Source organism: Hylobates moloch, unplaced genomic scaffold (assembly GCF_009828535.3).
Source record: "Hylobates moloch isolate HMO894 unplaced genomic scaffold, HMol_V3 SCAFFOLD_1, whole genome shotgun sequence".
Lineage (NCBI taxonomy): Eukaryota > Metazoa > Chordata > Mammalia > Primates > Hylobatidae > Hylobates > Hylobates moloch.
Genome location: NW_026652276.1, coordinates 14,496,186 through 14,518,633, shown reverse-complemented (window position 1 = coordinate 14,518,633; position 22,448 = coordinate 14,496,186). Strand labels below are relative to the sequence as shown.

The following is a 22,448-nucleotide window of genomic DNA, read 5'->3' as shown; positions in this document are numbered from 1 at the left end:
TCCTACAGACCCTACCTCTTACTTCTATCACATTGATAACACCTAAATTTTGGAGGGGGCATATTCAAACTATAGCAGTCCCAAAATACTTTAGTGGAGTTGCCAGGAAGATTAAATAACTATTTTGTGAAATCACTTAGCACTGTGCCCATCACTTGGTAGGTGCATGCATATCATTACAGATTTCATGGTGGACATTATTATGTTATATTATTAATATAATACTTTTGTGATTTTATATATATTGCTTAACCGCAAGGCTCTTGTTAAATAAATCAACAAAGTAATTGATCCATCTAGCATATGAAAAAACAAAGAGGTTTGTTTTTTTAACCTTTGATATTTCCACCTTTTTTCCTTCAAGATAAATATACTGAATGCTAAATGAAATCTACCTTTTCACTACATTTCAGAGGAATTCTTAGCACTCCTCACTGTGTATTTTCTTATATTCAATTCCATATAACTGCAGCTTCTACTAACCTCAGAAGAAATTCCACTTAGGAAGGAAATGGTTAAGAACACCAGCAGTAGGTCCACTGAGCATGTCAGAAACAATATTCCTCGATTCTTGCAGGTCAAGGGTTCCCTGGAATTTAAAGAAACAATAAATACAGTATTTTTTGATGTGTGGGTTCCATACACTTCCAGAATGGAAATAAGTTCAGTCCAACAGGACCAGCATTTTTGAAAAGTGAAGTAGAATAGAATAAAAAGTATCAGGGTTGATCACATGTTGTAATGATAAGTCATTATTTTGTGAAACTTTAATTTTTCTATACAAATACACACATACATAGGTATGTATGAATGTGTACATATAAATGTGGATGTGTAACCTGAGTCACATCATAAAATGTATTTCTAATTGAAAGCCCATAAAATATCTGATACTGTGATACCACAAAGGTCTACTTATTTAAATTTTCCACGTACATTTGCATGACTATCGTATATCTGCTAACATGTAAACCTATGAATTCAGGAAAACAAGGAAGCCATCTTTGGGCCAAAATGAAGAAACTGAAGTAATTATGTTTGGTGAGCTGTCCATAAATAGCTATCCTTTCTCTGTATTCGTTTCTTTCTCCTCTAAGATAGAATATTATGACACATACCAGGAAAAGGGAGATGAAGGCATTCCAGGCCCACCAGGGCCCAAAGGAACTCGTGGCCCACAAGGTAAGAATAAATTTCTTCCCAAAGCATTTGCTGAACATATTTCTGGTTTTCTTTCAAGGTAATAAATAGCATGTGCTTATGGAATTGACATGGGTGAGGAAAGGGAAGGGAGATCTCTTCATTTTCATAGAGGTGTTATTTTTTGATGTCTCCTACTCTTCATATTTTTATTTCATAGGTGGTATACCAGGAAGGTAACTAAATTATCTATATGTAGCAAAGCATAAATTTCAAATCTGTCATGGAAACACTTGCTGGAGGGCAGGAGGAGGGAGTGCAAGGCATTGGCAATCTCAGTGGGATTACGAAGGGAAAAATGGAGACCGCGAACAAACTCACACAGAGATTTGCAAGGGGGAACTGAAACCCTGGTTTCCTGACTCTTGAAGCAATGATCTGTCCTTGATGCCATGAATTATTGTCACATGTACTTATACTGTATCACTTTGGAGAAATCCAAAAGTTCTAGGCCAATCCCTGTCATCTCTGGCTACATATTGAAAACCCTGGGAACTTCTATAATGGCCTCGTCAAGGTCCCACCCTGTGATTCTGATTTCATTGTCTGGAGGAGGGCTCTGGACACTGGAAGATTGTAAAAACTCCCTGGACTAGTCCAGCGTGCAGTCAGGATTGGAAGCCACTGATCTAGACAAATTATTGATATGAAGAAGATTTCAAAGGAAAATTTTACTTAAAAGAATAAAATTTCCCAGTGTATTTAAATAAAAGGACAGATGAATACAGATATTGATATAGATTTTCTTAAAAATCTGGTACACTTACTGTAAATCACTCACATGTATATATAAAGGAATTATAACCCCCAGGATATTACAGGTGGAAGCAATCTATGATGGAACACCAAGACAAACTGCTATCCTGGATGTTCCAGCACTGTTTGATTTTCTGGCGTCTACACTTCCAGCAAAGTGCTGAACACAGAGCAGGCTCTTAGTAAATCTTTGCTGAATTATGTGAAAATGATAAGGTGGCATGATTTACTTTTGAGTGTTAGACTTCTAAGATTAGTTTTCTCTTGTCTAAATAAGTGAAAATTTCTAATATTTGTCTAGGTGAGAGTAGGAAAAAAATATGAAAACTATATTATTAACTATCATTATATTGTTGCCCAAGATTTCAAAAGTGGATGGGATAGCATTTATATCTTTCTAAGCAATTAATTAATGTTATATATTCCCAGGTCCCAGTGGTCCCCCCGGAGTTCCTGGAAGTCCTGGTATGTCCATGTTTCTTGGGGTACAAATAGAAATGCTATTACAAAGGAAAATAAGCTGTTCTCTATTAAGTTTGCATTATTTACATAAGACAAATGTTTCATTAACTGATCTAAAAGTATTTCCAGGCTGGGTTCAATGGCTCACGCCTGTAATCCCAGCACTTTGGGAGACCAAGGCAGGTGGATCATCTGAGGTCAGGAGTTCGAGACCAGCCTGGCAAACATGGCAAAACCCCGTCTCTACTAAAAATACAAAAAAATTAGCTGGGCTTGGTGGCGTACGCCTGTAATTCCAGACAGTTGGGAGGCTGAGGCAGCAAAATCACTTGAACCTGGGATGCGGAGGTTGCAGTGAGCTGAGATGGCACCACTGCACTCCAGCCTGGGCAACAGTGAGACTCCATCTCAAAATAAAATAAAACAGTGTTTTCAGCTTCTTAAATTGTCATCTTTGCAATTTTAGTGGAAGAAGGAGTGGAGCTGATACAAACTGATACAGAAATGCTCTTTTTCTCTTCTCAGCAGTTTTAACTATTTGTAAAAGCCTTATTGTCCAAGATTTTTACAGTGACTTTGAAGTATGAGCAGGGGCCTTGAAACTCAGAGGAGGTACAGAAATAGAAAACAATGTCATGGTAATGAGGTTGGTTGAAAATGATAGTTTTCATAACATATCACAAGTTGCATAAGGATACCTACATTATACTTTTTCCGTAAAGTTCTAAACTTTTGTCTGTGACTTATTAGAGTGTTTACCTTTTGAGAGAGGAAAAAGAGTTGGATCGGGGTGGTCCACAGGGACTCATCAAGTATAACTGTAGTGTGTTCTTTTTAACGAAAACAAAACTAAGAAAAAAGAGCAAAATTTGATAAACTACTGGGCAAGTGCCCTGCCACTGATCATATTTTTCTTATATGATGTTGTGTATTATACTACTTCATAATTTTGAAAATTAATCAGAATAAAGCAGACTGCAGAACTGTAAGTATACTATAATTCCACTATTAAAAAAAGATACAGAAATGGATAAATATTATATGTACCTGAATATGCATGGAAAGATATACCTCAAACTGTTAATAGTAGATATCTCTTATAGTTAGAATGGGGCAAAAAGATATTTTAGAGCTCTGACATTAAGGAAGACCTCCTTCCCCCTGCCAGGCCCCTAAGTAAAAAAAACAGAAAAACAAACAAACAAACAAAAAACAGGCTCCTTTAAGAAGCCAATGAGTGGAAAATTACAAAGCTCTAATTCCAGAAGAATTTTAGGATTGTTTTTTCTGTTTCTGTGAGAAATGGCATTGGTATCTTGATAGGGATTGCATTGAATCTGTAGATTGCTTTGGGTAGTATGGTCATTTTGACTAGATTAGTTCTTCTGATCCATGAGCATGGGATGTCTTTCCATTTGCTTGTGTTCTCTTCAATTTCTTTCACCGGTGTTTTATAGTTTTCCTTGCAGGGATCTTTCACCTTGTTGGTTAAATGTATTCCTAGGTATTTTATTGTGCGCGTGTGGCTACTGCAAATGGGATTGCCTTCTTGATTTCTTTTTTGGCTATTTCATTATTGGTGCATAAAAAATGGTACTGATTTTTGTATGTTGATTTCATGTCCTGCAATTTTACTGAATTTGTTTATCGGTTCTAAGAGTTTTTTTGATGGAGTTAGGGGTGAAGAGAGATTGGTTAATGGGTACAAGTATACAATTAGATAGAAGGAATAAATTCTAATGTTTGATAGCACAGTAGGGTGACTATAGTTAACAACAATGTATTGTATATTTCAAATTAACTGGAAGAGAGGACATGAAATGTACTCAACACAGAAATGATAAATACATGGGTCATAGACACTCAAAAATACCTTGACATGATCATTACACTACACATTCGATACATGTAACAAAATCTTACATGTACCCCATAAATTAGTACAAATATAATATGCCAAAATAAAATATGATTTAAAAATACAAAGCTCTGAAATGGATATCAATCAGAAGATTTCTCTTTGTGTTCAAATAATAGGACATAATCAGACATTATCCTGGCTGGTTTCTCAGCCCTTTGCTGGTGGCATCTCTCTTCTTAATAGTTAAGCTGTTTGTGGGATAGAGATTTGAGACTGTCCCCTCCTTACATCCTCACCACTTTAAGATTAGGGTGGGGTTCGTGCCACCAGGCATGGCTCCTTTCCCAGGAGAGGACTATCCCCCATGACACCCTTTTATGTCTAAGACACTGGCAGGAATAAAGTCCACTTAACAACTTTCTCTCTCATTTTGGGCACTGGGGGCATCCTCTAGTCTCTAATAAAAAAAATCTAAAAAGTAGCATATATGGAAGTATTCCTCACTTCCTTTTAAATAAAGAGACTACAGTACATCCCACACTCTGTTTCAGTTTCTTGTAATAAATTTTCTCATGGGAATGGAATGTTCTGCACTTTGCTGTACTGTGGTTATTTAACAAGGCCACAGATGAAAAAAGCAAGGATATTCACTTTTTTATTTTATATGTGTTATGTACCTCTCCATTGTGCAATTTTTATAAATAAAATTATATCACTCCTGCAATTAAAAAATAAATTTGTATTAATCAGGAAAAAATGTAAAATACAAGAAATGATTATTTTCTCCAAGGATCATCAAGGCCTGGCCTCAGAGGAGCCCCTGGATGGCCAGGCTTGAAAGGAACTAAAGGGGAACGAGGCCACCCAGGAAAGGATGCCATGGGGACTCCTGGGTCCCCAGGTTGTCCTGGTTCACCAGGCCTTCCAGGATCACCGGGACCACCAGGACCACCAGGTAAAGATGTGGAAGGGGACCCCTTTTGTGTACAGTGCCAAATGACAGATGTGTGCAAACCATGGGCAACAAACCCTCCTCACAGCTTAGCCATCAGTCTGTGTGGTTTTTATGAGTTACCTTTCTGATGGTCTTCATTTCACTAACTGTCTGTGAAAGAAACTGATGCAATGACTACTAAACAAATGCAGCAAAGTCTTAGCCCGAGTTTGTCAGAGAGCAGAGCAGGAGGCAGGGACAAAGAGAGTGACATGGGGAAGGATGGGTGGCTATCAAGTTGGCCTTGACCAAATGCAACTGCCTGTTCAGCCCTGGAGATTATCTTCTAAGAAGCCTGTGCCAGGGGAGAAAGAGGCAAGAATTTATCCATTTGCTCCTAGTTCCCATGGGTCAAAGATTTCCCCCCCAAGAGAGGAGCAGCCCCCTACCTCCCATCCTCCCACTTCCAGGCTGTGTCTGCATGGTTCCCAGGAAGTCCCATGCCTTAGCATCAGCAGGGAAGCCCCAGGACAGTAGGCCAGAGGTGTGCTGCATGGGTGTAAGGCAACATGCTATGAGGTAAAGGGGTCAGAGATGACAGAGGTGTGGCCCACTGGACTTCAAGTGGTGCTCAGAGGTTCTTACACAGGGAGCCTTTCCTTTGCATCCCTCTAGAGAGCCACTTAGCATTCTGTGTTGGCTCATAGGTACAATAGGTCCTCATGAACATATAGATCACACTTTATATTTTAACATACCTTTTCTGGGGCCAGGTGTGGTGGTGTGCCTATAATCCCAGCTTCTTCCAAGTCTCTTTTAAGATGGAGGTTTAGTATCCTCTTTTTTTCTATGTCAAGGCTGACATACAGAGTTCACAGGGCTAATGAAGCTAAAGCTGGGATCTGAGCCCAGGTGCTTGCGGCTCTCTCCCGGAGGTGTCATGCTCCCTCTGTGCCTGCTACACTCTGTCCAGGGGTCTTTGCTTCCTACTTTCCCTTCTCTAAGTGACACCCGTCTGCCCTTCAGATTGCAGCTTCAAGTTCAAGTCCAGCAGAAAGCTTTCAGTGAGTCCACATCTTGTAACCTCCAAGGTTATCCCAACTGTAGAAGTTTTCCCATTGCCTTATCTTTGTCTTTGTCAGTTTTCCTTACAAGAATCAAAGTATTTTGAGGTCAAAGACTGTGTCTTCTTGACTGTTTAAGCCCAGTATGTAGCATGGGGAACACTGTAGGTACTCATATATTTTTTGAATTAAGCATTCATTGAATACGAAAATGTATAAGTATACAAAAATGTATGAATGTAGAAGTATTCATACAAGTCTACACTAAGTATTAAACTTTTATCAGATTGTACCATTTAAAGATGACCTTCCAGGTATTTTAAAGACGCAGAAAACTGATCACAAAATGGTCATTCTTCTGTGTTCCAACGAAATTAAATGTTTCCAGTGGTACCTTGTTTTTGTGAAATTTGGGACAGCTATGGTACTGTTTTTAAATATTTACTTTCATCGCCATTGCCTTCAACCTGTAATTGAAATGGCAAAGCCAAAAATTAGATTACTGAACACAATTAACCAGTTTAAGAGAATTAGCTGTTCATTGCAACATTACAGTAGCAGATAATGTGGAAGCTGAGAAGAGCTTTCTTAGAGACCTGCTTTAAGGATGACAACTCAATTGATGTGGACAAGCAACAAAGAGAAAACAGTTGATACCCTGAGTCGGAATCCATTTTTCTTTTGCTCAGTATATATTAAGCATCTACAGTATATCAGGAAAATACAATATATCCAAAAATATCCAGAATAAGAGTTGATCCTTTGCCTCAAGATGCTGAAGGGATTGTCTGTGTATTAGTCCATTCTCATGCTGCTAATAAAGACATACCTGAGACTGGGTAATTTAAAGAGGTTTAATTGACACAGTTCAGCACAGCAGGAGAGGCCTCAGTAAACTTACACTCGTGGCAGAAAGAGAAGCAAACATATCCTTCTTCACATGATGGCATCAAGGAGAAGTGCTGAGCAAAATGGGGAAAAGCCCCTTATAAAACCATCAGATCTCATAAGCACTCATTGACTATCACAAGAACAGCATGAGGGTAACCGCCCCATGATTAAATTACCTCCCACCAGGTCCCTTTCATGACACACAGGGATTATAGAACTACAATTCGAGATGAGATTTGGGACACAGCCAAACCATATCAACTTGGAATAATTGGAAACAACTAAGTAAGATAAAATAGGTTGATTCTGTGACAAAAAAAAATTATACAATGAGCTTTCAAAGATCAACTACCTTAAAAATACCACATCTATGTAATATGAAGGGAAGAGCTGCTCACCATGCCTTCTCAGTTGCAGATAAACTTCTAAAGACTAGGCTTCCAATACAAAGATGAGAGAGGTGCATTTTAAATAATACATGTATTACAATACTTGCTAAATTGAAAAAAACACAAATAAAATATTGTCTTTGGTGCCTTATCTCTATAGGTGACATCGTTTTTCGCAAGGGTCCACCTGGAGATCGCGGACTGCCAGGCTATCTAGGGTCTCCAGGAATCCCAGGAGTTGACGGGCCCAAAGGTTGGTTCAATCAATAGTGTTGTATTAGGATAAGCCTTTTTCATTGTCATTATTATCATTGACATTTCCCCCTGAGATAACAATGATCCCAAATAGCTACCAGTCAGTGATGACTTATTTTCCATTAGCTAAAAGTATTCATTTATTTGTAAATCAATAATTTATTTGGCACCCATGCAATAAATTGTTGGATATCCCTAAAATGTGAGTTTTTGCCTGCATGCAAGGAAAGAAACACTGAAATAGATGTTTTATGTTAGACTCTTGGAATTTCCCCTTTCAGAAGAACTGTATAGCTCAGAACATTAAAGTAAGCGGATCTATAATAGATGAATTTTTAAATTAATATGTATAATGTCCTAGATAATTTTCACTACATAAAATATTTAAATGTAATAAATGATAGTGTGGTTGGAAAATACTTGTTCTTTCTGAGGACCCGGTGTAGCTTTATAAGTAATGCTAGTATACTCTCATTGCAGGAGAACCAGGCCTCCTGTGTACACAGTGCCCTTATATCCCAGGGCCTCCCGGTCTCCCAGGATTGCCAGGGTTACATGGTGTAAAAGGAATCCCAGGTACAAACCATTTGCATGCAAGTGTTTTTGCAAGCACAAAAGGGTCAATACACTGGAAGAAAATAAAGGCATTAGATTGGTGGATGTCACAACGTGGTTTAGATGAACTTGGAGGGCGAGTTTCAAAAACATATATTCTATTAACATAAAGTCAGCCAAAATCCAAGAAAAGTTGGTATTTTTCCCTGTTCCATTTTAGTTGCTGACCCCTAGCAAATTATTGTGTTAGGCAGGAATTGTGAACACAGAGTCCTACAAGAGAAGAGCAGTTAACTGAAGGCAGTGAAGCAGCTGCATGAAACACACACCCTCTTTCTCCTCCATAAAGAAATATGCTCTCTCCCTCTTTTTCTCAAAAGACACAACCTTACTCAGTCCATTTTTTCATGTTCCTACTTTTAAAAGATTCACAGGAATATGTAGTATTTCACTTTCTTCCTAAGAATGCAAATGCTATTTAAAAAATTGCAACATCCTCAGTGCTGGGGACAAGAGAGTTGCAGAACTGCACTAAACAAACTGAGGGCACATTTGAACGGCCAGCGGGCACTTGGCTTCAGCCCATTGTTACTGTGCAACATGTCAGGCCCTGCATTAATAAATCTTCCAAGTTTTCATGAGAAGAAAGGAATTGGAATTTTTATTTAAAATCTCATGGTGTTTTTTTTTTTTTTTTAATAGCCACTAAGTCAAATTTTGAAAGGAAAAAAAAAAAACACAACATTTTATAGCCAGTGTCCTGAGGCTTAAAGAAAGGATGATTCACAAGCCTTCTCTTGACAACTCTGTGCCGGGCCAGGACTCTCCGCACCACACGGTTACTCCCGGCTGTCACCACCTCTGCTTTTGACCTCCGCGTCTTCAGTTATGGAACTGCCTATGGGCAAAACTTTGAAGTACAAAACGTCTCTGTTTACTGACTGGGTTCCTCTGCCCCTTGTGCCACTCCCCTGTCTACACAGGGCCTCTCTCTCCCTTGCTACCACCCATAGTCCTGACTCTGCCACCAGCACCTTGGTCTTCAGACAGTGTCATCAAATTATGTATCATTAACCACTAAGAGTTGAAGTTACAGAGTCCTTGGCCTGTGTGTTGGGCACTGTTCTAAGGGTCTTATGTGCCTCTGTTCCTTTATTTCGCACATCAACCCTAGAGGTTGGTGCTATAATTAACCCCATTTGACAGATGAGGAAGCCGAGGCATCAGGTGGCATAGCTAATAATGTGGTAGAGACTGAACTTAAATCCAGAGGTGTGCTCTTACCCTCCACGCCTGCATCCCCTGACTGTGGTGCTGTCATCTGTCTCCTAGGGAGCTGCTTTGGGGGAGTTAATCCAAAGGTCTACCTGGCAACCTGGATAGAGAATATTATACATTATCACCGTCCAGTAGCCATTTGCATTGGCATAGGGTCTTCTGGGAGACTGGGTCTCAATCCAAAGATGAAAGACTAATGGTGGCAACCGTGGACACTGTGGTCAGCCACTGGATGACGTGCACTTGGGCAGGGATTCTTTGTCCCCTCAGATCCCACTCACTTCTCCTTTATGAAGGCCTCTGCTACTTTCAGTGGCTGCCCCTGCCCTGACTCACAGGCTTGTGAGAGAAGGGGCAGGGGGTAGGTAGGAGCTGTTCCTCACGTTACTCCTGTTCAGTATCCAAATATCCAGGGGAAATGTTCTATTAAAACAAAAACCAAAAGGAAGAAAATGAAGGAGGGAAATAAGGAGGAAAAATAATAAAAGATAAAAAATCATTATTTTCCTGTACTCTTCTCGAGTCTCGTCTTTGGCTCAGGGTGAGCAGGTGAGCAGCTCACTGATGCTGACCACTCATTGCATTGTTGCATTTTGCATAGTTTCTCTACATTTGGCCTATCCAGGTGCAGCTCAAAGAAGATATGTAAGCAGTAAAACGGTTTGGATCACTATAAAAAGATACACCCCAGCTCAGTATCTTGCAAAAAATAGAATCTGAATAAATATGTGTTGATTAACTGACCAAAGACCCACCCAGAAGGTCATTGAAAGGGATCATCTTGACAGAGATATTTAAATACCTATGGGAAGTATAAAATTGTACAATAAAATGCAATTTGGCAAGAAACATTCAAAACCTTAGAAAAGTTTGTGACCATTTGGCTCTGCCATGATACTTTTAAAGATTTATTATAAAGGAAATAATTGGATAAATTTGGAGAGCTAAACACCCGGAGACATTTTTTCAAAGCATTGTTTACAACAGCTAAAAGTTGAAAAATGTCTACCTAATGTCTAAATGGCTAAAAACAGCATTTAGCTAAATAAATGATGGCTCACCAACACAATAGGCAGCATGCAGCCATTTAAAACGAAGCTATAAATTCATACTTATTGACATACGTATACTATAATTCCAAAACAGTGTGTATATGAGTCCTATGCACTTATGGATATAAAAATTTATCATTAATATACATTAAACTTTAGCAAATATTATCTTCTGGTAGTAGATTTATAGGTGATTTTTAGTCTCTTCTTTCTGCATAATTTTCTTATAATGAGCATATTATTACTTTTAAAAGTAATATATACTCAGAAAAAATAAAGATAAATTCTTAAAATTATGAAGATAAAATTTTAAGAAGCTAAGATCTGAGTTACTTTTTACATGATCTCTTGTTCTGTTATTTATGCCCATTCTCTTATTGCACTTATGTTTTATGATAGAAGTTGTCTTTCTTTCCCCACAAGAAAACACTCTATTTTCTTCATACATGGTATTACCCTGTCTACTCAGAGTTGGTGTTCAATGAGGAGTTAGTTAATAATTCGTTGATTTGCAGGAAGACAAGGTGCAGCTGGCTTGAAAGGAAGCCCAGGGTCCCCAGGAAATGCAGGTCTTCCAGGATTTCCAGTAAGATTTCATGTTTTTAAATCTTTAGCTTCAATTTGAAAAATTGCACACTCTAGAAATACGGTTGCAACACACTTATCAGTTTGGTGCCTTGCAAACAGTAGGCACTTAATAGATACCTGTTGATTAAATGAATAAATCTGTGACTGATTAAGTGAATGAGTTAATGAATTTATAAACAGTTTGAAATGGTATCCGAAACAGAAAGCAGATTAGTGGTTGCCTAGGGCTGAGGGTGGGAACAGAGGTTCATTGCAAATGGGTTTGAGGGAACTTGGGAGAGAGATGGAGATGTTTGAACACAATTGTGGTGATTGTGGCATAATTCTATAAATTTACTAAAAATTATTGAACTCTTATACTTTATAAGAGTATCATTGTACTCTTATAAAGGAGAAATTTTATGGTATATAAATTATACCTCAATAAGTCTGTTAAAAATTAGAATCTTGATTGTCATAGTGAATCAAAAAGTTATAGATAAATATACTTAGATCGAATTATTCAGAGAGGCTTGTTAAAATTTACCAATATTCAAACATAACCTGAATTATGGTGATTGTTCTATGGTATTGAATTATATTATTGTGTGTATTGTTTTGAATTATACTATCTAACTGAATTATTCTTCAGTTTTGGAAGTTAACAACAAAGCAAAACAAACAAAATGCTTGAAATAATAGTTGTGGACCAAAGAGTGTGTTGAAAAAATTCATGTTAAAATTGAAAAGTTCTTGTCCACACTGTTTTTAAGATTGACACAAGAAGAATTCTATCAAACTACAATGCAGATTCATTTCTGTACTACCCTAGGGTTTCCCAGGTGCCCAGGGTGACCCAGGACTTAAAGGAGAAAAAGGTGAAACACATCAGCCTGAGGGGCAAGTGGGTGCCCCAGGGGACCCGGGGCTCAGAGGCCAACCTGGGAGAAAGGGCTTGGATGGAATTCCTGGAACTCCGGGAGTGAAAGGATTACCAGGACCTAAAGGCGAACTGGTTGGTATTTAGCAACTTTACCCTCCCTATAAATGAAATACTCTGAAGTTAAGAGATAAAGTGATTTCTTTTCCAAAATGATTGGCTGCTCAGCACAGTTCATCGCTCTAACTGCAGAATGAAGCATCTTCAAGTTAGCAGGAATAACCCAAGCAAAGAGTTATAGTATTTTGACAAAATAAATAGGTAGCATTCAGTGATTTCAGCCAATCAAAATTCTACATTGATGATGACCCTATCTCATACACAAATTACAGTTCCATATTTGTATGAAATGAGTCTGTGGAAAAGTTCAGAAAATGATGTATGGTGGAAAGTGTAGTAAATATTTTGGGGCAATGTCCATATTTTTAAATAAAAATAAATGCATAAGAAGACAGCATATTTAGGGGTATGGTAGTCAAATAAAGAGATTAAATGTTTTGTCACTTACTTAATTTTATGGAAATTTAATCCCTTTTCATGAGAGAATTACTCACATATTTAACTGACATAATATCTACCAAGATTTTTTTTTTTTTTTTTTTTTTTTTTTTTTTTGAGACGGAGTTTTGCTCTTGTTGCCCAGGCTGGAGTGCAATGGTGCAATCTCGGCTCACTGCAACCTCCATCTCCCGGGTTCAAGCGATTCTCCCACCTCAGCCTCCTGAGTAGCTGGGATTACAGGCATGTGCCACCACACCCAGCTAATTTTGTATTTTCAGTAGAGACAGGGTTTTAACGTATTGGCCAGGCTGGTCTCAAACTCCTAACCTCAGGTGATCCGCCTGCCTCGCCCTCCCAAAGTGCTGGGATTACAGGTGTAAGCCACTGCACCCAGCCCTAAGATTTATTTTAAAATGTCATCATAATGTATTTACAAGAGGTTTGCAAGGGATGCTGCCCAAACTATTCTATGAAATACCAGTTTCTCCCAGGGCTAACCTGTGTTATCCAATAAAACAAATCTTACCTCGAAGAGGTTTGGAGAAACTTGGTAAACAAATTTAAAGATTCATTTACAGACCCTTTAATATCAGAATATGAACTGTGAGTCTTCCACATGAAGATAAGCTATCTGGTCTTTCCTAAATGCTTCTGACTACAAAACCCTTTTTGGCTGGCAGCATCTATGGTGCCAGCAGTTCTCAGACCCTGCCTTGGCCAAGTCCCAGGCTGTTCACTTTGTGGTAGTTATGCTTATAAAGTGACAGTGCCAGAATTCTGATGGTCTAGTATTAAGAGAATTTGTGTGATGTCCCTACTTGCATCTCACTAATTTTTCTTTATAAGTTCTGGTGAAGATGCTCCATAAAGTAAATGAGAGAAAAATCAAGATGATGATTTGTTGAGTCTTACACCCTGTCATTAAAAAAGGAGACAGACCACTTAGCCATCTGATGATATTGAACAAAGAAAAATTGAGTCAAATTTATTTCAGAGGGCCATGTTGGGAAGGAAGAGGGCTTAAATTAGTTTGTCAAATTCAATTTCTTTTAAATCTACGAATCATTTTCAAGGTTATAGCATATGAAGATTTAAAAACTAGACAGTTTATGAGAGAAAATGGAAGTGGGAAATCCCCTTTGTCATGAAAATACCTGGTGAAACCATAAATAAAGGTTTGCTGTGCTCATTTTATTTCAGAAATGTAACATTATCATGAATAGCACCGCTAAAGTCATTTGAACTATTGGTCAATTTGAACATAGTTTTAGTGGCTATTATCATATGGGAGACTCGTCATTGTAAGATATCTCAAGTGGGACTCAAGACAGTTCCAAGTTCAAAAAATGTTGCTAAACTCCAAAGGACACAAAATGGCAGAAACTTGCAGTGCTCTTATTTTAGTAATAATTCTCATCAAATGCCAAATGCTTTTAATTTAAGATCTTAATGACAACCCAACTGGTATTCATATTTAGAGGATGATTAACCTGTTGTAAGAAGATACTGGAATGAAGCACGATTCAAACACGTTCCTGTTGTCACAGGCTCTGAGTGGTGAGAAGGGGGACCAAGGTCCTCCAGGGGATCCTGGCTCCCCTGGGTCCCCAGGACCTGCAGGACCAGCTGGACCACCTGGCTATGGACCCCAAGGAGAACCTGGTCCTCAGGGCACGCAAGGAGTTCCTGGAGCCCCTGGACCACCCGGAGAAGCCGGTTGGTTAGTTTTCTTTCCAGTCCTGTTTTCCAATGGAGTGGGTTGATGGCTTCTAGAGCTAACAAAGTTTCTCCAAGACTAAGGAAAATACAGAAACTTGCTTCTAACGAATAGAATATGTCGACTCACAGATACCAGGAAAGAATATGTAGGGTATGTTAGAGAAAACTCATTTTTTCTCCATTACTGGGCAATTCAACCGAAATTTCCTAGCATATTCTATATCTATTACATATATATATATGAAATGAATAGATCCTAAGCATTATTGCAAATTTGTTTTTTGCGTTTTTTTAGAGACAGGGTCTCACTCTGTTGCCCAGGCTGGAGTGCAGTGACATAATTATAGTTTACTGCATCCTCAAACTTCTGGGCTTAATAGATCCTCCCGCCTGGTCTCCTGAGTAGCTGTGGGTATAGGCGTGTGTCACCACGACCAGCTAATTTATATTTTATTTTTATTTTTTGTAGAGACAGGATCTTGCTGCATTGTCCAGGCTGGTCTCCAGCTCCCAACCCCAAACAATCCTTGCTTCAGCCTCCCAAAGTGCTAGCATTACAGGCGTGAGCCACTGTGCCCAGCCACAAATTTGTTGATTTTGATCCATAACTCAATAGGCAGGTTACAAATAAAACTTTAAAATATCTAAGACAAACAAAGGAAACTGATCTGATAATAGTTTAAAAGTCTAGGTAACTTTTGGGATATACATATACTGGCCATAGTTCTGGATTCAGGAGTGTGGCTGAAGGTCAGAATAGCATGGTACTGACAGTTTTGAGCAAATAATGCCACCATGGTCATGTTTTACTTCTAAAATCACTTTAGGCTGGGCACAGTGACTCACACCTGTAATCTCAGCACTTTGGGAGGCCAAGGCGGGCAGATCACTTGAGGTCAGGAGTTCAAGACCAGCCTGGTCAACATGGCAAATCCCCATCTCTACTAAAAATACAAAAATTAGCTGAGCATGGTGGCACATACCCACAGTCCCAGCTACTTGGAAGGCTGAGGTAGGAGAATCGCTTGAACCTGGAAGGTGGAGATTGCGGTGAGCCGAGATCATGCTACTGCACTCCAGCCTGGGCAACAGACTGAGACACTGTCTCAAAAATAAATAAATAAAAATAAACAAACAAACAAACAAACAAAATCACTTTAAAGGGTGAGACCCCGTAAACCTCTAAATCATTTTATAGTGTCTTCCCTCATCGGTAAAACTTTTTGAGTGCACAACCTTACATTATATGTTATAAATGTATACATCATTTCTGTCCACATATGTATGTAAATCTTATTTTATGACTTTCTCTATATATTAAATAAACAAATATTTATGTTTATCTGCACCTTAATTTGGAGGCTGCTGGGTTTTTTTGTTTTTTGTTTTGTTTTGTTTTGTTTTTTTCTGGGATGGAGTCTTGCTCTGTCACCCAGGCTGGAGTGCAATGGCGTGATCTTGGCTCACTGCAACCTCCGCCTCCCAAGTTTAAGTGTATTCTCCTGTCTCATCCTCCCAAGTAGCTGGGATTACAGGCACCTGCCACCATGCCAGGCTAATTTTTGTATTTTTAGTAGAGATGGGGTTTCACCATGTTGGCCAGGTTGGTCTTGAACTCCTGACCTCAGGTGATCCACCTGCCTCGGCCTCCCAAAGTGCTAGGATTACAGGCATGAGCAACCACGCCTGACCGAAGGAGGCTGCTGTTCTAATCCAGGTACTAGCAAACAGTGGTGGACCACAGTTCAAGTCCAGCCCACTGCCTCATTTTGTATGATCCTCAAGCTAAGAATGGTTTTCACATTTTCAAATGATTGAAAAAAATGTTCAATGATACTTTGTGATGCATGAAAATTATATGAAATTCAAATTAGAGTATCCATAAATAAAGTTTCCTGGAACACAGCTGCACTCCTGTATGTACTGTCTCTGGCTGCTTTTATGCTACAATGGCAGAATTGAGTAGTTGAGTAGACTTGAATCACGAAGCCTAAATTTCTTACTATCTGGCCCTTTACAGCAAAAGTTTATTTAGCTCTGTTCTAATCCATCACCAAATGCTGTTGTTGTTGTTGTTGTTGCTGTTGTTGTTGTTGTTGTTGTTTGAGATGGAGTCTTGCTCTGCCACCGAGGCTGGAGTGCAGGGGCGTGATCTCGGCACACTGCAACCTATACCTCCGGGATTCAAGGGATTCTCGTGCCTCAGCCTCCTGAGTAGCTGGGATTACAGGCACACACCACCACACCTGATTAATTTTTGTATTTTTTAGTAGAGACAGGGTTTTACTATGTTGGCCAGGCTGGTCTTGAACTCCTGACCTCAAGTGATCCACCCACCTTGGTCTCCCAAAGTGCTGGGATTACAGGTGTGAACCACCACATCCGGCCTCTTCTGTTATTTCTAAGTGTGAATCTTTACTAAAGGACTCCATTGTCATAAAATATATTATTATCAAAATTGTCCCATCACATACTGTAAACCTATTTTTTTCTATAAAGAAATGACTATATGGACAACACTTATCACTAAACATGTTTTTAATGTTTGCCACTGTGGTCAGAATATTATCTCGTGTCCTTATCTGCTAGGTAGGCATTCTTTCCCCTGCGACAGATGACGAACTTATCAGAGAGGTTAAGAAAAGTATCCAAGTTCACAAACCCACGTCAGCCTTGCCCATATCAAAACTTACTGTTTTGTTCAATAGCCTTCCTGTGGAAACTAACCACCCAATAAATAAGTATCCTATCAGTATTCACCAAAGTTTAAACTTAATTCCATATTATCAATTTTTTGGAATAGGCTCTTTTCAATAGACCAGCATGTTGGGCTATTAAGTTCCCTTTTAGAAAAAAAAAAAAGTGCAGCTCGCTACCAGCGCTCATTTAATTTTACATAAACACATTCTTTGAGGCTGAAGCAAATCTGATTTTCAATGTGAAATAAAATACAATAACTGTTCTTGGAGTTATTTCTAAACAGAACTTGTCTCGAATCCTAATGTAAGGGGGTAAAGTTAGGACTATCATCTGTGAGTTATCTCAGAGTAAACAGGAAACGGGTTGAAACAAAGTTTAGACAATTGTCTAAACTTATAAATATTTGTTGATTCAATAAGAAAGCTTCTATGGGCTGGTCATCCTTAAGCTAGTTTTGAAGCCTGTGAAAACAGAGGTTATTTTTTATTTTCCTTGGGATATGTTTATAAACCCTTTATAATCATATTTTCCCCTATCATCTAAGACAAGCTTCATTATATACCCCAATCTTATGACCACAAATTTCCTTAAGGCCCTAGGGGAGAACTCAGTGTTTCAACACCAGTTCCAGGCCCACCAGGACCTCCAGGGCCCCCTGGCCATCCTGGCCTCCAAGGTCCACCTGGTAAGTACCCTCTGCCAAATCTGGTGCATGGCATCAGACACACACAACACCCTGACTCTCTTGTAAAAATACTGTCCTCATTATAAGGAAAAAATGTATTCATTGGCTCCAAAAGAGAGCACAGGGCAGTGTCTTATCTGATAAGCAAGCAGGCTGGGGACTTGCTGTAGTTCTCTTGAGGTTATCCAAGTTATTCTCACTGGTGCTTCTAATATAAAGATTCCAGAGGAGAACTGATGTAACTACTTAAGAGGAATTTTAGAGCAGAAAAACATTTATGGAGTTTTGGTGGGGGGCAAGTGATGTTTGCCCACTGGCAATTCATTAGGATATTTTCCATAGCATCTTCATTTGAAAACTGAATGTCTTTGCCAACGTGATCTAAAACTGAGTTTTGCATGCATGGAGGGAGACTTACATAGTTCAAGACATCTAGAATATTTCCTGTTAGGAATTAAATTATATTGACAAAATTCTTTGCAGTTCCTAAAGATTAGTCCATTGGATAGGGACAGAGAGGGGGAGCATATGATTGGGGTTGTGTTAAAAATTTTTTTGTGGCCTGGCGCAGTGGCTTGTGCCTGTAATCCCAGCACTTTGGGAGGCCGAGGTGGGCAGATCACGAGGTCAGGAGATCGAGACCATCCTGGCTAACATGGTGAAACCCCGTCTCTACTAAAAATACAAAAAAAAATTAGCCGGGCCTGGTGGCGGGCGCCTGTAGTTCCAGCTACTCGGCAGGCTGAGGCAGGAGAATGGCGTGAACCCGGGAGATGGAGCTTGCAGTGAGCCGAGATCACGCCACTGCACTCCAGCCTGGGCGACAGAGCGAGACTCTGTCTCCAAAAAAAAATCTTAGTGTGCAGAAGGGATAGGACGACACAGAGAACTTAGACATTTTCTTTTAAACAAGATGAAGGAAAGTTGCTGATGTGGAGATGCATACGTGTGTTTGTTTTTAAGGTATCCCTGGATCCATGGGGAAATGTGGAGATCCTGGTCTTCCAGGGCCTGATGGTGAACCAGGAATTCCAGGAATTGGATTTCCTGGGCCTCCTGGACCTAAGGGTAAATTTAAAATTTTTTCGAACTTAAAGTTCATTGTGGATATTTAGAAGATGTACACATGTATAAATAAAATGAGTAAAATGCAATATAAAGATATAAATAGGATATAAGATATAAACTGAGTAAAATAGGAAATATCCATAATACTCTTTAAAATGTTTTCTGGCCAGGTGCAGTGGCTCACACCTGTAATCCCACCAGTTTGGGAGGCTGAGATGGGCAGATCACTTGAGGTCAGGAGTTTGAGACCAGCCTGGCCAACATGGTGAAACCCCATCTCTTTAAAAAATACAAACATTAGCCGGGTGTGGTGCTGTGTGTCTGTAATCCCAGCTACGCAGGAGGCTGAGGCGCAAGACTCTGTCTCAAAAAAAAAAAAAAAAAAAATGTTTTCAAAGAGCCATAAATGGAAAAATATCTTATAATAATGTTAGGTGAAAAAGCAGAATTTACATTGATATACGCAATTTCATTTCAGTTGCATTTTTTAAAACACATAGAAAACAACTAGAAGGAAGTTCACCAAAATGGTAATAGTGAATCTTGATTGTTGGATTTTAAAAACATTTTTGATACTTCTCAATAAATGCCTGCATCTTTTACATGTATACATTTCTTTTTTTTTTTATAAGAAAGGAACTATTAAATCACAAATAGCTGATTTCTCCCATACACTCCAAAATAAATTATGGAAGTTATTTTCCTTTAGGAAAAAAAATGCTGTTTCCCCTCCAAGAGGAAACACTCCAAAAAAATCTAGATGCTGAGAGCTCACACAATGACATAGCCTGCCCACTGACAAGTACATGAAAGTCCTGTCCAGGATGGCATATGAGTAACCTGAGTCCCTGGATTCTCACATAGAACTGCAAGTTTTATGACAATTTCATGTTTGTTACGATATTATTTAAAATGTTTGTCAAAAATAGCATCCATGTTTTGGTGTTTCAGCTCTTGGATTAGTATGTTATCAGTGTTTATTATACATTGATTTTGCCCAAATATGAGAATATTGATTTCAATTTATGAGTATTTGAAATGGAAAACATAATCACATTTCTCATGGAGTCTCAAGAATGGCTTTGAGTCCAATTTCTTGGTTTTCTTCCTAATGATCTGTGAAGTAAGGGAGCCTGGCTCACATTTGTACTTCATTCTTCTTGGACCCTGCATTAATAAATTACATCCCTACTTTGTAACTCTAGGTATTGACTCTCTGGAAGAAGACTGTTGACTATGGGAACCAGAACTAGCCCAAGAGCTCCTTGAAAGTGGAGATTTACAATTTCACAGCTGAACCTAATGAATTCCATGAACTAACTGCAAATTAAATATTGGCCAAATTAGGGTATGAAGAAACTCTCTGAATGCAGCATTGCTTCACCGTGCCTTCCTCTTCTGAACCAGAGAACATAGAAAATGTGTTGACCTCTTTCTCAATTCACCTACTATAAATGCATAAGAAGTTAATCCCTTGTATGCAATGGATGCTATAGGGCATTAGGACTTAATTCTCTTAAGCAACCCCTGTTGAGAAAGGCTACCTGGAGTGCTGAAAAAGTTCTATATCTTTTTTTTTTTTTTTTTGAGACGAAGTTTCACTTTTGTTGCCCAGGCTGGAGTGCAATTGGCACTATCTCAGCTCACCGCAAACTCTGCCTCTGGGGTTCAAGCGATTCTCCTGCCTCAGCCTCCTGAGTAGCTGGGATTACAGGCATGTGCCACCATGCCTGGCTAGTTTTGTTTTGTTTTTTTTGTATTTTTAGTAGAGATGGGGTTTCTCCATGTTGGTCAGGCTGGTCTCAAACTCCCGATCTCAAGTGATCCACCCACCTTGGCCTCCCAAAGTGCTGCTGGGATTGCAGGTGTGAGCCATCGTGCCTGGCCAAAAGCTCTGTGTCTTAATCTAGGTCATGCTTACATGAATATATCCATATATAAAAATCCACTTACCTGTACACTGTATATAAAAAATACTTCAAAAAGAAAGTCAAATGGTCAACCAGCATCAGTGGTTTGAAGAATTGCTGAATCAAAATCATAGCCCTACTAAAACAACAAAATAGAGAAAGTTATTTTTTCAAATGGGAACCAATGTAATTTGATTTGGAACTTTTAAAAAATTGCTAATTTATCAGTTGGTTTTATTATCATTTAAATTTTCATAAAAGCATCTCTAGCTGGTTGAGAGATAAGAGAGTTACTGCTCAGAATATTTCAATAAGATTAATCCTACAACAATGTTTATTGTTTTTTCTCTGTAGGAGACCAAGGTTTTCCAGGTACAAAAGGATCACTGGGTTGTCCTGGAAAAATGGGAGAGCCTGGGTTACCTGGAAAGCCAGGCCTCCCAGGAGCCAAGGTATGCAAAAATTCAAACTGTCAGAGAGGGCGGGTGACCAATAACTGGCCAATTTGTATGCACCTACCTGGCAGAGCACTCTAGATGTAGAAATTATCAATATATTTGTAGATGATGAAGATTAAATTTTTTTAATGTTTCTCTGGATCACCTTCTATTTTAGAAAGGAAAACATAAGGTGCCAGAATGCAGATTTCATCTTGATATCATCTTTAATGGTTTCATAAACACTCAGAGTATTTAAAATGGGACAAACTCTAGAAAGAAATGTGGTTAGCTATGAGAAAAACTATCAAAAGTAAAAACATTTAGATTTTTCTCTTTACAGACAATCCCACAGTCTTCTGAAAAAGTGGAGGCTACATATCCTGAAGTATTATTAAACATAATCTTATAGAAAAGTTAGCAACTAGAGCTCAAAAAGGAAAGTTGATGGCATGTTGGTGGCTGTGCAACAGGGACTTACAGCCTCCATAACAGAGACCAGTCAATTATCAGTGAAGATTTGGAAGCACTATATAGTAATAACATAATTTCTGTGCTATAGGGAGAACCAGCAGTAGCCATGCCTGGAGGACCAGGAACACCAGGTTTTCCAGGAGAAAGAGGCAATTCTGGGGAACATGGAGAAATTGGACTCCCTGGACTTCCAGGTCTCCCTGGAACTCCAGGAAATGAAGGGCTTGATGGACCACGAGGTACAATAGCAAGTGTCATTACTTTTCTCCACTGTGAGCTCTGCTAAAATGCAGCAAACTGAACGTGAAGGTGTTCTAGGGATGAAGAATTCTCAAATAAAACTTCTAGTTCAAGAAATAGAATCTGTGGAGCCTAATTATTTTCCCATCCAATGTTCCTGCCCTACCTTTCTTCCTTCTTTCCTTCTTTTTTAATGAGTGCCCTCTAGAAAAGGCATATTAATGGTAGTAAATATAGATCTGATTTAGGTGGAAAAAAAGTTAACAGAAGAATGATTGGTACAGCAATACCAAGACCTTAAGTTCTAGTACCTGGGTATATACTTGTGCTTTCTTTTGCAGGAGATCCAGGGCAGCCTGGACCACCTGGAGAACAAGGACCCCCAGGAAGGTGCATAGAGGGTCCCAGGGGAGCCCAAGGACTTCCAGGCTTAAATGGATTGAAAGGGCAACAAGGTAGGAGGAGGGCCTCAAAACTGGCCACCAGAAGGGCAGGAGACATGAGACTCCT

At 39.0% G+C, this 22,448-nt stretch overlaps 1 protein-coding gene and 2 long non-coding RNA genes across 3 annotated transcripts in view; 1 reads left to right on the top strand and 2 right to left on the bottom strand.

The window, feature by feature from the left end:
* The window catches only part of LOC131383300 (uncharacterized), a 37,424-nt gene extending 36,833 nt beyond the window's left edge, over positions 1–591 (bottom strand). Inside the window, exon 1 of the long non-coding RNA XR_009213234.1 lies at positions 484–591. This is a non-coding gene — a long non-coding RNA (uncharacterized LOC131383300). The remainder of the gene's footprint in view (positions 1–483) is intronic.
* COL4A3 (collagen type IV alpha 3 chain) overlaps positions 1–22,448 on the top strand; it is a 127,387-nt gene that overhangs the window by 71,480 nt on the left and 33,459 nt on the right. Inside the window, exons 19-31 of the mRNA XM_058437764.1 lie at positions 1,098–1,182; positions 2,386–2,421; positions 5,070–5,234; positions 7,718–7,810; positions 8,293–8,388; positions 11,213–11,283; positions 12,097–12,279; positions 14,253–14,421; positions 17,717–17,809; positions 18,773–18,877; positions 21,142–21,239; positions 21,787–21,937; positions 22,280–22,393. Of these exons, the coding sequence (XP_058293747.1) occupies positions 1,098–1,182; positions 2,386–2,421; positions 5,070–5,234; positions 7,718–7,810; positions 8,293–8,388; positions 11,213–11,283; positions 12,097–12,279; positions 14,253–14,421; positions 17,717–17,809; positions 18,773–18,877; positions 21,142–21,239; positions 21,787–21,937; positions 22,280–22,393 (1,459 nt within the window). The remainder of the gene's footprint in view (positions 1–1,097; positions 1,183–2,385; positions 2,422–5,069; positions 5,235–7,717; positions 7,811–8,292; positions 8,389–11,212; positions 11,284–12,096; positions 12,280–14,252; positions 14,422–17,716; positions 17,810–18,772; positions 18,878–21,141; positions 21,240–21,786; positions 21,938–22,279; positions 22,394–22,448) is intronic.
* On the bottom strand, positions 5,988–20,922 carry LOC131383301 (uncharacterized). The gene is made up of 3 exons (XR_009213235.1): positions 20,831–20,922; positions 9,927–10,068; positions 5,988–6,744 (listed from the first exon to the last, which is right to left on the bottom strand). It is a non-coding gene; the product is annotated as an uncharacterized LOC131383301 (long non-coding RNA).